General features: G+C 39.0%; 1 protein-coding gene and 1 non-coding gene across 2 annotated transcripts; one reads left to right on the forward strand and one right to left on the reverse strand.

Moving 5' to 3' along the window:
- Positions 1-715: 715 nt before the first annotated feature.
- Positions 716-7,886, reverse strand: LOC137723353 (uncharacterized). Its single transcript, XR_015961547.1, has 13 exons — positions 7,708-7,886; positions 7,496-7,595; positions 7,293-7,371; positions 7,119-7,194; positions 6,929-7,012; positions 6,731-6,835; positions 6,309-6,389; positions 6,129-6,193; positions 5,548-5,617; positions 5,391-5,468; positions 4,886-4,983; positions 4,640-4,775; positions 716-1,029 (listed from the first exon to the last, which is right to left on the reverse strand). It is a non-coding gene; the product is annotated as an uncharacterized LOC137723353 (transcript).
- Positions 7,887-15,140: 7,254 nt separating this feature from the next.
- Positions 15,141-16,754, forward strand: LOC137723322 (putative xyloglucan galactosyltransferase GT19). Its single transcript, XM_068462486.2, has one exon. The coding sequence runs from the start codon at positions 15,221-15,223 to the stop codon at positions 16,643-16,645; it is 1,425 nt and encodes a 474-aa protein (XP_068318587.1). The 5' UTR covers positions 15,141-15,220; the 3' UTR covers positions 16,646-16,754.
- The last annotated feature ends 104 nt before the right edge of the window (positions 16,755-16,858 follow it).

The following is a 16,858-nucleotide window of genomic DNA, read 5'->3' on the forward strand; positions in this document are numbered from 1 at the left end:
TTGTCCAAGAACAAGAAGGAAGAAATTTGCATCCACATGCATGAATTAGTTGCAACAACTTGAAAGAATCCTAAGTTGTGTGCTCGACACCCAAAATCTGTGGTTTATGCCACTTAGTAATACAATCTAATGGTATTCCTTCACTTATAGTGTGAGGTCTTCGGTTTTAGCGAGAATTTAACCACATTATTGCTAGCCCATTGTGACTCTAAGCCCACCTCCTCCCTTAGTGTAGATAATATCATTCAATCAAAAAAAAAATCTATGGTTTCCCCACGATTTGTGACTCATGCAACTCCGCCGAGGGAAAATTCCAAGCCCCAAAGGAAGACAACTGGATGTACACATTTTGGTGACCCCAAGCATAACGGTGATATGTGCTTCATGTGCTTCAAACTTCATGATGATGGGATGATCATAATGCAAGGGTAAAGGGGAGAAAAACCTCCAGTTTGACCTGCCTTCGCATCTCTTGCAATTCCTTGGTAACTCAACCGTTAAAGGATGGTTTAGGCAAGCCACTGGAATCGGCCCAATGGTGAGGGTGGGCGTAGGGTAATGGATAAGAGTAGGCTAACTTCAAGGTTTAAAACCCGTCATTGTGTCCGAAAAAAGATTGTATAGATGACCACATGAGCAACATGGTTTTGTTAAAAAATAAATAAAAATAAATAAAACAAGGACCAACTTCATGGGCATTATCATCTCATGAGAATAAGATTTAATTCGCATTTTTATGATAAAATAAAGCGTTTTTTGTGAGATTTAAGTGTTGTTGGGATAAACGTAAAACTGTACAAGAGAGGAAAAACAAAAGCTAAACCGGTATTTCCCTCTTTTTCCACGAAAGGCAGGATCCGCTTAGCAACAGAAGAAAGAACTTCATACATTTGGGGGTGGCCAAATCTTCTCAAACAACTCCTCAACGCGATTTGCTTGATTAGCATAACCGTCCAGTCCACTGGCCAGAAGTTCCACGGCCGCAGGTCCCACAGATGATGCAAAGCTTAATTGATCCCACTTGGTAAGCTGGACACAAGGAAAAGATTAGTTAACAAATGCAAAACTAAACGAACTTTGATAGTCTGTTCAAATTATATTTTCCACCAGAGAGGCATCTAACTGACAAAGATTATTCAAAACCCACTCCAGAACTTAAATTCTAATAACAGAAACCAGAATTTTGTTGAGCATTGAGAAATTATTCTTCAAAGTATGAGAAGCTTCTTATTCACCACTTTGCACTTTTTCAGAAAGGCTATAACAAGAAACGTGTCCATGCAAGCTGATCTAAGCTCCAGCAATCCAATCAACGATAATTACCTTCTACGTGAAAGCAGAAAGCATGCACCACACATATTGTCTTCAGCACAACTATGGTGGTGCTACTAAAGGGTCATCTGTATTCGGTGGTAACGTAGAAAACAAAGACATAGAATACAAAACATATGTTGAAGTGGTTCCAGTGGCAAAAGCGGTTTTACCAACGAGTGACCAGCCGGTGACAGAAATAGTGGTCTGCCTGGTGGCAAACATGGATAATAAATTTCATTCTATTGAGTAAATAAGTGCATGTAATCATAGAAGAAAATGCTCCACATCATTTTTGCACCAGAAGGATATGATGAGAACACCAGTTGGTGCACTAAAAATATTTTCATTTGCTCACTTGTTCCCTATTAAAGGAGGAGAACACCAAGAGGAATGGAACCAAGAAGTAGAATCCAAAGAGTGAAGAGAATCACCAAACACAACACCCACATGTAGAATCCTTCAACACCAAAGCTGAAGATTACTCACCACTTGACACTTCTCTTGGTCTTGACGTGTTCAAGGTCATCGCTTGACAGCTATTGGCCATACCCCAATTCCAATTCAAGAACAAGTGCTTGCCACCCTTGAATCAAACTCAAAACCGGAGATCACAAATCTGGCACGCCTGGCGGGACAGCTCTGCCTCTTTTCTCTTCCTGCAGTTCAAAATTGAAGGGTCCCAAGAAAAGTCAAGCCATTCCCTCGACCATGGACAGGAACATGAGTGCCTCCACCACGAGCAAAGACTATGACGGTGTTATCACTCATAACAAGGCAAAGGCATCATCCTCAACTCAACATATCAACTCCTCGCCAATTCGGCCTGAGTCATAAAGCATGGACCAAAAGCACAGACCAGTCATCCATCGAGCTTTGTAGGGGGCAGATAGCATGCCTTTAAAAAGAACTGGATGAGTTTGCATGAAAATAAGAAGGGTTTAAAGAACTCAACGCACCGATCACTCTCACCAATTTCAGAATCCAGACTTAAGCACAGGGCCATACCATGAATCACTGACTGATGACCAAATTAGGGAGTTTCCCTTGATACCCCTGGTATCAATTGGAGGTTCAGATTCCAGGCTATACAGCAGTTTATGTTGACAGGGTTCATTTCTGTTGAAGAACAACTAGCCAAGAAGAAGGAGATGATTGCCAAATTAGCAAAGAAGCTCGAGGAAAAAGATATCAAGATCTAGAGAAGTGTGTGCTGAATTACTCTGAATCCAGTAAGAAAGAGTCACACCAAGAAACTGAACCTAGCAAGAAATTGAAGTTAAAGGCCGAGACTTCCCCAGTGGGTTCCTTATCTGTCCAACAAATTCAGGACGTGACTATGAACAACATTAAGGAGAACGGGTTTCCCTCTCAAGACATGGAGCCTAAGTCTAAATCTCGCTTCCATAGCACTCAAGGGTACTGTAAGCATGATGGAGCTTGTGAATACAAAATAGTGGGAGGATGAACTGGTCATGGATTGCATCTAATGATGGTACTCATTAAGCAATAAATGTAAACACAGGCTTTGCAAAGTGTCAGCGGTTGAGATGTGCAGGCAAGGTATGCATTGGGATTACTCAACATCCTCTAAGGGAATAAGCCCCAGACTTTGAAGAGCTGGCCACTCATGTGCTTGACATGGAGTTGAGCATCGCCATCCATGGCAGGAAGAAATACTGTATCACCAACCATTGTAAAGAGACAAGGTTCTCAGACATAAAACGGAAAAATACATGAAGAAGCTTACCAAAGAAGCACTGACTATCAATAAAGTTGTTTTCACAATTTTTATTTCTTCTAATCAAAACAAGAATGCTCTCTGTGGTTTATTCTTTTACAAGAAAACCAAAGAGGAAGGGGACCATGAAGTAGAAGTCAAAGAGAGAAAGAAGAGGGGGAAAATAAGAAAGAGAAGAACTTCAAAAGAAGGAAATCCCAAAGTGTACCCAAACCAAACACAAAACACCCAAAAAGAAACCTCTTGTATTGTGTTCTTCATCAAGCTTGCGGAGAATCACCAAGCACAACACAGGGCTGCTGATTCCTTCACCACCAAAGCCGAATATGACTCTCCACTTGATACTTCTCATGCTCCCGACGGGTTCAAAGTCAATCCTCAACGACCCCTGACCATACCCCAATTCCTATTGAAGAACAAGTGCTTCCCACACTTGAATTGAACTCAAGACTGGAGATCGAATCAAATGAGTATTCTTGTAAAAGAAAGAATAGACCACAGAGGTCGAAACTCACAAATGATTTTAAGTACACAAATTATTTTTGTACATGTGTTCCTGTTTGATTTGAAGTAGGAAAATCATGTCCGCAATAGTGACATTCCTATCTATGGGAAGGACGATGATGGTGCAGCCATAAATTGGTGATTCTAGAGGTTTCGAGTTATTCCATCTGCACGTTCATTCTATTTCTAGTAATAACAATAAAATACCGTCTGAGCTGTAGAGCTTGCCTCCAAAATGAAAGACTTTAAAATTTAAAGATACCGTCATGGGTAACTAAGCATTCTCTGTTGTGATTCTCTATTTTGATCTGGTGTTGTGATAAAATTGAAGAACAAGGAATTGAAGAGATTAACAATGGAGGAATTTCGAAAGGATTGTTGCTCTCTGCAAAATCTAGCGGGGCATATTCTATTGCTTCTCTCTCTTCAAAACTCACACACTCGGTGCTTACATAACCGTTAGAGTGGATTCTCACTGAATACAAAAACAATCTCAGCCCTTCATCTAGCTAGTTGCTAGAATTACAACACCTGGCATTATTTGCCTTACTATCATATAACTTCTACTTTGTATTTTAACTCAAGTGCATACACACATTAATACACAACTTATTCCTAATCAGCTATAGACTTATAATTCAACATTCTCATCATCAATTGGCAAGGTTTATTAAAACTGACAGCTCAAGAAGAAAAGAGGTTCAACAACAACAACAAAGCATTTTCCCACTAAGTGGGGTCGGCTGTATGAATATTTACTACTTTTGACACTCAACATCTACTTCTCAAAGGAAATAGAGTCGCTCATAATCTTACCACTATTTGGTTTTTTATATTTAGCTCTATCAAAAACGGCGCCATTTTGGCCTTCTCACATGAAATAAGAGACTGATATACAGGCAACAGCAATACACACAACACGCAGGTGAGCCTATTAACCTTATTCATCCTTTGCTTCACGTATATTATAGAGGAACCTTGTAAAATTCATTTAATTTTGTCATGTACTACCCCCCACCAATAGGTTAGAATGAGAAACTCCTGACGCAGAATTAATAAACCGAGCACAGGGAGAAAGCATACCTCTTCTTCATTGAACTTGTAGGTGGCAGCGGTTTGTGGAGATAGCCTCCTGATGAAAGAGTACTTCTCTTCAGGGGTAGTAACTGATTCTTTGAGTGCCTGCAATACCTTCAACGGTGCAATGATGTAGTCAACCCTGAACACATAACAGACAACATGAGCAGGAAGTTCATGCCTTACGTTGATTTTTGTAAGACCTCATAGCTACATAAAAATACAAAATTAAAAAGTGGGTATATAAATTACCCCAAGAGACTGAATAGATCCTGCTTATTCCGAACTGCTGCTGCCATCAACTTAGATTTATGTCCATATTTGTGAATGTAGTTATATGCCTTTGTCACCTGCAAAACCAGAAAACATCTTATTATTATATAGGAACAGTTTATATCCAATATCTTCCTTCACAAAAGCTCCATTGTCACATGAGTAATTCTTGGCAAATATTCTTTAGGCTCATTGCTAATTGGGGAAAGAGAGTTCAATCAGTGATGCAGAAAGAAAGTTTGAATAAATTCTTTACGCTCAATGCTAATTGGTTATGACTTATGAGATATAAGGATATGAAACTATAACTTGAAAAACACAAAAGTACACACCAGTTTATATTTGGCAATCAGTTGTAACTGAGATGAATATAAAGGTCAAAAATGAGAGATCGAAATAAAAGTTTATTCGTTTAAGGACCATGACAAATAACAGTGCACAATAAAATATAAAAAAACCACAACATGAGAAGTTTCCAACTTACCAAAGCTAACCCAGGATCCTCCCCTCTTTTGAGAGCAGCTTCTATCTCAGGGTCACCAGAATGGTTGCGAGACCAATCCTGAATGATAAATTTGACCTTTAGAAACTAAAAGTTGAACTAAAAAAAATTCCATTATGCAATTGTGATTGAACATTACCCTAAGACGGCCAACAAAAATCTGGATAACAGAAGCACCAGCTTGGGCTGCAGCTGCTGCTTGAGCAAAGCTGATGAAAAATGACCCAAACCATCACCAAACACAACTTAAGAATTAAAATTGAATTCATCTTAGAAGACCATAATGTGTGTTTAAAGAGCAAGGGTAATGGCAAAGTCGCCTTACACAAAGTAACTTTAATAAACAAAATAACAAGGCAGCATTCTGATTTTGTTTTCATCATCAGAACCTAATAGCTTCTGCTATAGAATTTTAGATTGACATTCACGCAATTTTTATTGCCACAATAAGAAAACATGTCATCCACATAATAACAATAATGGCACCTTTAGACATCACCAATGGTTTTGGACCATTTTCAACACATTGGCAAGCTATTTTGTCTCCCAACCAAAGAGGAAGAGAGGCAGAAAGGGAGGGAGAAGGTAGCATGAAAAATTATATCCGCTAAAACTGTATAAAATCGTGCCTTTATAGAATTTGGTAACTTGGTACAACACCAAGCATAATATTTCAAACAGGTTCTTCAAGCTTACACCAGTTAATTGTAAGAAGCTTACCTGTACACAAATGTCAAATGTGTCTGTATGCCCTCAGATTCTAGTAATCTTGAAGCCTCTATTCACTGTACAGAAACCCAACAACCAATGAGCAACAAAAAAATGCAAAACAATCGTGGCCTTATTGTATCGTGTCAACACAGAATGTTCACTACAGGCATAATTTTATCTAACACTTACTTGCCAAGTTGAAGGAATTTTGAACAGCAAACGCTCTGGAGGAACGTTAACTTGATTGTACAACTTCAGCAAGTCATGCACCTGCATATTATAGAAACCAATTGTAACAGACTGCAACGAAAAGATACAAAATAGTCTAAACAGTGCTCTGAAATGAAAAAGTCATCTAGTTACAAACTATCAAATCTAAGCATTTTATAGGAGTTCTGAAACTTCAATGCAAAACAATTGCAACAACCATTATCACTAACAAGTCATAAAGCTGCTCTAGATACAACTAAGAATGAGCTGAATGCATACACGATTAAGATAGAAACCAAAAAATTATACTTGAACATGCGCGATTAATTATACAATATGATTAATTTCCCAATAATGTGTTGGTTGAAAATAATAGATTGCTCACCAGGAAGAACGAATACCTTTTGGATAATTCCATGCATGTCATAAGCAAGACGTGCATCCACCTCAGTAGACACTCGGCCAGGAACTAGTTTTGCCAAATCACCACCAACATTCACTAAAGCCTACACACCCAGGACTAAAGTTTAAACCCTATGATCAATCTAATAAGGCATATGCAAGTTAAATTGTTAATGAATAATATAGAGAAAACCAACCTTGTTGAAAAAACATGACAATCTCACTTTGGAGTTTTCATGCAGATTACACTCCGAATCTGCCAACGCCGTATCCACAGCATTCTATAGCAAAGAAAAATTAATCAGAAAATACTACATGTCTAATGTCTTCCCATATTAGCATTAAAAAGTAACTTGAAGTTTCCTAATTTTTCAATTGAATGCTTACTCTAAAGATGGTATCGGGGAGGCTATAAATACCCAAGAGTAGGGAAGAGCTCACTGTTGCAGCAGTTGGAGGAAATCTATATACAAATAATCAGCCAAAAAATTCAAAAACACTAAATTAAAAAGAAGAAAATCCTTCATGTAATTCAGCTAGATGGAGATGATTCACATGTACCTCTCAAAATCATCGAAAATCACGGTGTCTGGAACGATCTCGCTATAGCTAGAAACAGCGTCCAATTCAGTGGTTGAACCTGACAAGCCAATTAATTCAACAACAAATCATTGTCAAAACAATATCTGAAACAACAAAAAAATAAAAAATAAAAAATAAAAAAGGAAAGCTGAGGAGTGAGTGAGTGAGTGAGTGAGAGTTACCAGTGTCGAGAGTGGAGGCGCGAATGAGAGGAAAGGATCGCTGCGGGTTGAAGTGTAAATTGATACGTGGGGATCCATTGGAGAACCTCAGCCTCGTCCGCTGCCGTGATTTAATTTACAGTTCGTGCAGTAGTTAGTCAGCTAGCAATAAGAAAATCTGAGAATCTAGAGAGAGAGAGAGAGAGAGAAAGTGTGGAGTTGGTGAAGCTTACCTGGAAGGAGGACGAGACGGCTGAGGAGGGCGGAGATTGCAAAGAGATTGACATTGTTTTTGTTTTGGTTTGGCAGAAAATCGGTTGCAGTTGGAAGTTAATTGGGCGGAGGATCAACGAGGTTCTCCTTTTATAGAGACAGACAGACACCTCGTTTTGGTCATTTATCGCAACTCTCAGCTTTAATGAATGTCTTTTATATGGCAACGTTTTCACGAATTCTTCTCGTCTATGCTAAATTTTTTATTGTGAGGGAAATATAGGTAGTAAATCACGTATTTTTATGTAAATTATTGAAATTTTTATTTTTTAAGGTATTAATTTTTCAATACACAAATTCCACCATTTGTATAGTAACACGTAGTGTATCACCTCATGTGTCAGTCACATTGAAAAATCTCCCTCCTAACTGGATATTTGTCCAAACTAAGGTTATAAGTAAGGGTGGTTTCGGTACTATTACCGTATCAAAATTCTCGTACCAATTATCGTGCTAAACTTTCGGTTTTACAAAATCTATTATCATTACCGTACTAAACTTTCAGTACACCGAAGTTCGGTATTGCCAAATAGTTTGATTGGCATGGCATGACAATGGTAATTGCCACTTTGTTTTGGAACAAAATCTGTTTTTATTTTTTTAACCCAATTCAAGGGCAAAGTTTTTTTCTCTACCTTTATCTCATACATTAATTCAAACACACATACACATTAATTCAATTCAAGGGAAAAATCTGTTTTTATTGTTTTGTAGCCTAAAATCATCTATTATTCATCATTCACAATTCACACACACATACACATTAATTCAAATGATGCGTCAAGATTCATGATGAAAATTAAGCTTATAATCCAAATAGAAGTTACGAATCAAAACAAATAGAAGTTAACAATCCAAATAGAAGTTAAAGTTTCAAACCCAAATAAAAATCGGAACTAAACTTCAAAAAGTAAAATTCATTGATCAATTCTTCAAACTTGAGATGTTGAAGCTTTTGTAGGAGTTTACTTCATCCGCCCTAAGCCAATCACTAGTACACACTAGTGCTTCTACCATTTTAGGATTCAAGGATGCCCTAAAAGGATCCACAACCCTCCTCCCTAATCTAAATGCATTTTCACTAGCAACAGTAGAAGTGGTGATTGCAAAGATATCCTTGGCTATTTGTGAAGGAATTGGGAACTCTTTTATGTTTGATTTCCACCAACTCAAGAGATCAAAGTCACCAACAACAATGCTAATATAATTAGGGTTTTTTTTCTTTCCAAATTATTAGAATATTATAAAAATATACATAAATACATATATATATACATACATATATATATATATATATATTACATGTCACATCCCGGCCCGGGTGGGACCATTTTCCGGGCTCGCTCCACCACCGTAGCACGATATTGTCCGCTTTGGGCCCCGACCATGCCCTCACGGTTTTGTTTTTGGGAACTCACGAGCAACTTCCCAGTGGGTCACCCATCATAGGATTGCTCTAGCCCCCTTTTCGCTTAACTTCGGAGTTCCTACAGAACCGAAGCCAGTGAGCTCCCAAAAGGCCTCGTGCTAGGTAGGGATGGGAATATACATATAAGGATCACTCATCTGGGCGATGTGGGATGTCACATTACAAATATGTGTTATATAATTATATATTATATAATTTATGAATTATGAATTATATTATATTTTTTGTACGATACTGTAATACCATGGTAATGGTATCAATTACCAATATCGTATCATGAAATTTTGGTACGGTACAATATTGTACCATTACTAATTGGTACAAAAAAAAATGACACAAAATTGGTATGGCACGGTTGGCAATTCTGTTAGCACAGCAATTTGGCAAAAAAAAAAAAAAAATTCCACCCCTAGTTATAAGACGTTACGCAATAATCAGGCAGTGGCCTGGTGTTTAGCACTTAGACAGCTTGACGAGGCCTAGACGAACTAGGTGGGATTTAGGCTGATTTAAGTAAATTTATTATTTATTGTACAAATAAGTGCATGCTTATACGTAAAAATTACAAATAAGTACAAAATAAAATGACATATTGATTATAAAGTATTAGAACATAATACAAAATATAAAAATTCTTTATTTTCTGTCTAAGTGAGAGTCGCGGCCTAGACGAGTCTAGGCGGGGACCTAAGCAGGTCTAAGTGCCGATTTTTAATTTTCAAACATCTAGGGACCAGTTGAGGCGGTGGTTAGCCGCTTAGTGCTAACCGAAATCTAATGGTTGTGATTTGCTGAGCTCACGGTTGTAATTAAATTTTATTTTATTTATTGGATATGTTTTTATCGGAGAGAAAGAGAGAGGCATGAAGTTGGAGGATTATTCACCCGTTGAAGAGGGAAAGAGAGGCAAAGAGAGGGAGCTGGGGTGAGAAATCGATTTCAAGTGGATTGAAGCTCCGTTGTGACTGTGACCTGGTAATCTTATACCTTTAATTTGTTTTAGTTCACTAGGTGTGCTTTTGTCGGCAAGAGGGGGAAAGATTAGGGTTGTCTTCGTGAGAAAAAAAGAGGCAGAGAGGGGTTGGTGAGGGTAGGAGCGTTCGATTTTCAGGTGGATTGATCGCGACCTAGTAAATCCTATACCTTTATTTATTTATTTATTTATTTTGTTCACTGGGTGTGTTTTGTCGAAGAGAGAGGGATAGCTAATGGCTGTATTCGCAAGGAAAAAGAGGCAGAGAGAAGAAGCTAATGAAGGGTGTGAACGCTCAATTTCATGGGGATTGAAGTTGTGCTTGGATTGGAGTTTACAATGGTGGTTTATTCATAACCTCTAAATAAACCTAGATTGTGAAGGTCAATTTCTGAAGAAATCCAAAACCTTTGTTATAATCCATTACCATTCCATTTTGGTTTTTATAATTCTGGGAATTAAATCCATAATGGTGGGTGGTTGCCACTAGACTTGGTTGAAATCGTGAAATTGGATTTTAGATATATAGGTGTAAAACTTGTGCTCGGTTGTCATAAGTTGTTTTGTAGTTGAGTAGATTTGTGGCAGGTAGACATTGAAGTGTAATTCAATGGGGGATGAGTTAGAAATAGAAAAAATTATGGTGGAATGAAAGGATGTAGATGCAAGGGATCAATTTGGTGCAAGGAAAGTTGAATTTGTGCTACCAACGGTAGATAATGAGTTGAAACCCAAATTGAAAATAGGGTTTATTCGTTAAGTGAAGGATATAACTTTTTACAACAATTATGCACTTGCAGCGGGATTGGGGATTTAGAAGCGTAGTAGTAAAAAGTCCAATGGTGGTGATTGTTGGTTAAGGAAAGAATTTGTTTGTTTCAAACAAGGCAAAAAGAGGGTGGGTGCTAATCCCAAACCAATTAGAATCATAGGAGGGGTGATGCTAAAACTTAGTGTAAGGCAAAACTTGTGCTGGATAAGGGAATTGGTTGTGAAAATTTGGTTGTAATAGTTTTCAACAATGACAGAACCACCATATGTCAAGTGCCTCACACTTAATTAGATTTCGAAGGTAAAGAAGGCGATGATTAATCAATGTATGTAGCCAAACATTTCCATACATAAACAAGCGGGTTTATTAGAGGTGCAAAGTGGAGGAATTGAAAATATTGGTTGTAGCCCATGGATATGAACAATGCCGAACAACAATTGCGAGTTCATCTAATCGGTCATGATGAGAAAGAGAAAAAAAATCATTCTATTTCAAATTGAAGATTGGTAAAGGTGGAATACTCGGCAATTTCATTTTGGTGGATGCTAAGTCATGACATAGTTATGACCATTTTGGTGATGTGATTGTGTTTGACACCACTTTCAACACTAATATGTACTGGATGATGTTTGCTCCTTTGTTAAGAGTTAATAACCATGGTCAAACCACAATATTTGGTTGTGTATACTTGAAAAATAAAAAAACCGAGAGCTTTGTGTATACTTTCATACAAATTGAGTTCCGACATTTTGTAAGCACAGTTTTTCCGTCGGAATGTCGAATAGTCAATGTGTGAAGCGTTCTCATATCTTTTTCAAACAATATTTGCATAGAAAGTGCTTTTTGACTGAATTCATTATTTGGTTTAATCGAGCCCTTGGACGGCAACATTAGAAAGAGGTGATTGCGACTATAATAATGAAAATTGTGCACCTCCTTTGCAGCTTCACACTTCAATGGAAGTTCAAATGGGCAAATTCTACGGTAAGCATTTTCTTACCATATGCAGTATATATATTTTGGAAACTATACTTGTTTTACGGCAAGGGGTAATTATGTTTTTTAAAAAGTTTTTACAAAGCTTTATTTTTAGGCCTACTCACCCTTGTTTTTCGCTCCTCCAGGTTTTAGTGGCTAAGCTTTCATGTCGACAAGGATTTCTGGTAAACTGTTGTTATGAGAATACTACCGATAATATAATTCCTCATTTATCTTTGATGTACTTTACTTATACTCTAACATCACGTGTGAAATGGGTTCATTCCTGCTCACAAGCGCACTCTTATACTTAGGCACTTTTAGGTTTAAATTTATTCACATTTTCCACATCGCTACACTTTATGGCTTTGTCACCCTCCTGGTGTCGACCAGCACAACTTGATTTAGACATTCCAGGTCGGGGTGTGTCAACTAACCTCTTCATCTCTGTCACCCTTGCAGCCTTCTCAAGTACTTTGTACACTGTCTTATTCCCATTCCCTGACTTTTCCCTCAAGAAACAAGTCACACTCTTCAATTCCTCCACTTTAAACTTTTCGAACATAAACTGAGTGTACCTGCATGTAACAACCCGTCCATAATTTTACGATTTTATTCATTTTAAAGGAGTGAATTGACCATAATACCCTTAAAAGAAAGCTTGTTGACTTTCTTTGACCGTCTCTTCGTGACCCGCATGAGCTATTATTTTACTGTATTCTCCGAAGTACCTAATGGTACAAACGCATAAGAGCAAGCGAAACTGAATTTGGAGTTACGATGAAGATTTTACAAACTTACAAACGTGAAGGGTGATTTGGTAATTTCATGTGAGATATTTTGTGGCTTGTTTTGTGAGCCACGTGGGGCCCACGCCCCATTCCTCCACCTCTCTCCTGTGTCCCCCCCCCCCCCCCCCCATCATTTTTGGGAGCTCTCTTTTGTTGTTAGGACTCTCTCTTTCCCTCTCATCTCACATTTCTCATCTTTCATTTCAAACCCTTTCTTTTTACACTTTATGTACAACACAAAATAGTCGATCCTCATCGCCATTTTCCACTTTCTCCGACAAGCCCAATTGAACCAACTGTTACTGCAGACCTCGTAACAAGTCAGCATCAACATGGATGCTCCATCAACAACTCATCTTCTCTCTACTCTTTAACCCTTCCTTCTCTGTAAACCAGCAAACTATCCATCTTTAAGCTCTTTAAGCCTCAAGATTATATAAATCACTTCCCTTTTGTTGTTGGATCTAATGATGACCTTGAATACATGTTTTGGTGAAGTTTAACAAGAATTTGACTCGATGAAGAATTTTCCCAGAACTCTGGAAATCTGGATCGTGACCATCAGGCCCCTTTTAGGCCGTTCTCCAGGCCAACTTTAGCTACAATTGGACCCCAAACTGGTATAAACCTCTTCCTCACATTCCTAGCTTCTAATTGGCTTTTGAATCATTACATTTGGTTGAAAATCGAGCTTGAAATGAGCTCTAAAAGTAGAGGGGAAAACTTGAAAAAATCTGGAGATCATGGTGACGGCGCATGGACGCGCGTGGCTGCCTAAGCATATACTCTTTACATTTATGCACATTTATCAATGCTCTAACATTGCATGCACATTTATCAATGCTCTAACACTGCATGCATTGTAAAAAGAGTGTATCCCACATTGCGCACTCTTAGTTTAATATATTTTGATACGAAAAAAGACAGTTACATTAGTAAGGGGAATAAACATTACCCCATACAAAACAAAAAAAATAAAATAATAAATACAGGAAATGAGGGGGGTGCATAAACCTTACCCTTCTTGCAAAAGAAAATACAATAAAAAAAAAAAGGGACAAGGTAATATACAGTGAGAGAGAGAGATAGAGAACTCGAGATCAGAGAGCGAGAAAACGTGAGGATTGAGAGGAAGAAAAGCGTTTATGAGACAGGGATGGAAAAGGATGGAAGACTCGAGAAGACCAACGCAGCGACATCCTATGGAAGCAGACGGACGCGTAGCCCTGGGAAAAATTGAGAATTTACTGTACAAAAAAAGAAATAGAATGACAAAGAAAGGAGAAGCCGAGGGCATTTTCGTCAAGTAAAACAGATGAGTGATGCGTGGAATGAAAAGGCTAAATGGTACAAAAAAAAAAAATCAGAATACAATAAAGTCGAAGGCCATTTATGTCCCTGCACTATTAAAGAAAGGGTAAAACGGTAAAAAAAATTGAAAACATAGAGGAACTAGAGGGTAGTTCCGTCTGTGCACTGTTAATGAACAATGTTTTTTCACTTGGGTTTTAGTATAGGTATAATATGGTTTGAAAATGAGAGAGAGAGAGAGAGTGTGTGTGTGTGTGTTCCAGAAAAGTGGGAGACACGAGAGTGAGGGGAGGAGTGGTGTGGGCCCTACTTGGCACACAGTTCAAAGTCACCAATGAAAATACAGGAAAAAATAGCTCTCGTCGTGAATTTACCAAAACATCCTCACACTCTGTAATTTGTAAAATCTTCGTTGTAACTCCGATTCTAGTTCTGCTTGCGCCTAAACGTTCGTATCGTTGAGTACATCGAGAATACGATAAAATAATAGTTCATACGCATCACAAAATAACGGTCAACAATAGTCAACCATCTCGCCTCAAGAGGCTTTTCATCAATTCACTACTTTAAAATTAATAAATCGTAAAATTATGGACGGGTTGTTACATTTTCGTCATTAACTCCGGATGGTACTTGTATAAAATCTCCTAAATTTTAATGTGGAGTATATGGAATACATGTAAAGTGCTAATAAAAAAAACCCTAAATAAATTAAAATTTTTGTTTGGTTAATCATTAACATGTGACAACGTGCTGAAAAAATTTAAAATTCCATCGTTGATGTATTAGCCAAAGCTCCACCCCGCCACCGCCACCGCCACCCCAACTAACACCAACAAACCCCACCGACATAAACGCGTCAAACCCCACGTCCCATGCACTCAAGCAGTTTTAAAAAAAAACAACCTCATCATTTTTTCTCTCTACACAACAACATTTTTGTTTTCTTGTTGGATTTCCATTTTTCAACCCAAAAAAATAAATAAAACAAATAAAAAAAATGCAGTTTTAACAGACAAAACTAATCTTCCTCCCAAACTGGACAGATAAACAGTAAAAGATAAAACAAACAAAATTACCATAACAAAACAGAAAAATACCCAAAACCCCTTAAAACCATTTCAAAAGTTTAAAGAATTTAACTGTAAAAATATCCCCATAAATAACCCCATTTCTCTCTCTCTCCTCCCAACATCTCTCTCTCTCTGAGTCTCCTCCAATGGCCTCCTCCAAGTCCACTTTACTAATCACCACCTCCTTCCTCCTCTTCTTCTTCTCCTCCACCACCACCACCACCATTCGATTAAGCTCCGCCCAAGTACCCAGAAACAATCTCGACCCAAGTCAATCCGACTCCGACTGCACTGGTCGTTGGATCCACATCCGACGCCTCCCGCCGGCTTTCAACCTCGATCTCCTCTCCAACTGCTCCGGCTACCCTCTGTTCGACGACTTCTGCCCTTACTTGGCCAACCATGGCCTCGGCCAGAAAACCCATAATGTTTCTCACAGCTGGTACCGAACCGACCCCTTGATGCTCGAGCTTATTTTCCACCGTCGGATGCTCGAATACCCATGTCTCACCTCAGATCCCCAGTCCGCCGACGCCGTCTACCTCCCCTACTACGCCGGCATCGACGCCCTCCGCTACCTCTACGGTCCCGATTACAATTCCAGCTCCGAGCAGGGCCTCAATTTGTTCGAATTTTTGACCCGGGACGACCCGGAATTGTGGAATCGGAATATGGGTCACGATCACTTCTTGGTTTTGGCCCGACCCGCTCTGGATTTCTCTCAGCCGCTGAGGAACGATCCGCGGCTGTGGGGAACTTCGCTGCTCGAATTGCCGCAGTTCTTCAATGTCACCGCTCTGACGGTGGAGGCGCGTGCCTGGCCGTGGCAGGAGCACGCTGTGCCTTATCCGTCGTCATTTCACCCGCCCAATTTGTCTTTATTAGAGGCGTGGGTGCAGCGGGCGAGGCGGTCCCGGCGGACAACGCTTATGATGTTCGCCGGCGGTGGCGGTGTCGGAAATAATCCGAACATTAGGAAGAGTATTAGGAACGAGTGTGAAAACACCACCATAGAAAACAATGTGACGTCAAACAACAACAATTTGGGGATGTTTGGAAGTGGGGTTGCCGATTACACAAAGCCTTGTGACTTTGTGGATTGCTCGAATGGTATATGTGAGCATGACCCAATTAGGTTCATGAGGCCAATGTTGCAAGCTAATTTTTGCTTGCAACCGCCGGGCGACACCCCGACAAGGCGGTCCACGTTCGACAGCATTGTGGCCGGCTGCATCCCCGTATTCTTCGAGTCCTCGTCCGCCAAAGTGCAGTACGGGTGGCACCTGCCGGAGGATCAGTACGGGGATTTCTCGGTGTTTATACCCAAGGAGGATGTGGTGTTCAAGGAGACTAGGATTTTGGATGTGCTTAGGAGCATTCCTAGGGCTAGAGTGAGGAGGATGAGGGAGAGAGTGTTGGAGATGATACCAAGAGTTATGTATAGAAGGCATGGAAGCTCAATGGGATTGAGAGCCAAGAAAGATGCTTTTGATCTTGCAATTGAGGGTGCTTTGAAGAAGATTAAATCTTGGGTTCAAGTTCAACCTAGAGGTCAAGCTTTTGCTCAATGACCTACTTTAATTTTTCTTTTCTTGGCATTTAAGTTACTGTAATTATTAATTACGTTAAACTTGTATTTAGCTATTTATCAATGTGCTCCGCCGTCTGTTCCCGAGTTCAGATTTTTATTTTCGTGGTTTAGATTTATGTTATGTAATTATCTTATCACTTGTAAAAAATAAAAATTTAGAAAAATTATCATTTCAAACATGAGATTCAGAGTA

Source organism: Pyrus communis, chromosome 4, assembly GCF_041283825.1.
Source record: "Pyrus communis isolate YQ-2024b chromosome 4, ASM4128382v1, whole genome shotgun sequence".
In the NCBI taxonomy this organism is placed as follows: Eukaryota; Viridiplantae; Streptophyta; class Magnoliopsida; order Rosales; family Rosaceae; genus Pyrus; species Pyrus communis.

What these genes read in the sequence shown, in the direction of transcription:
- LOC137723322 (XM_068462486.2), top strand. Translation starts at nt 15,221, where the DNA reads ATGGCCTCCTCCAAGTCCACTTTACTAATCACCACCTCCTTCCTCCTC.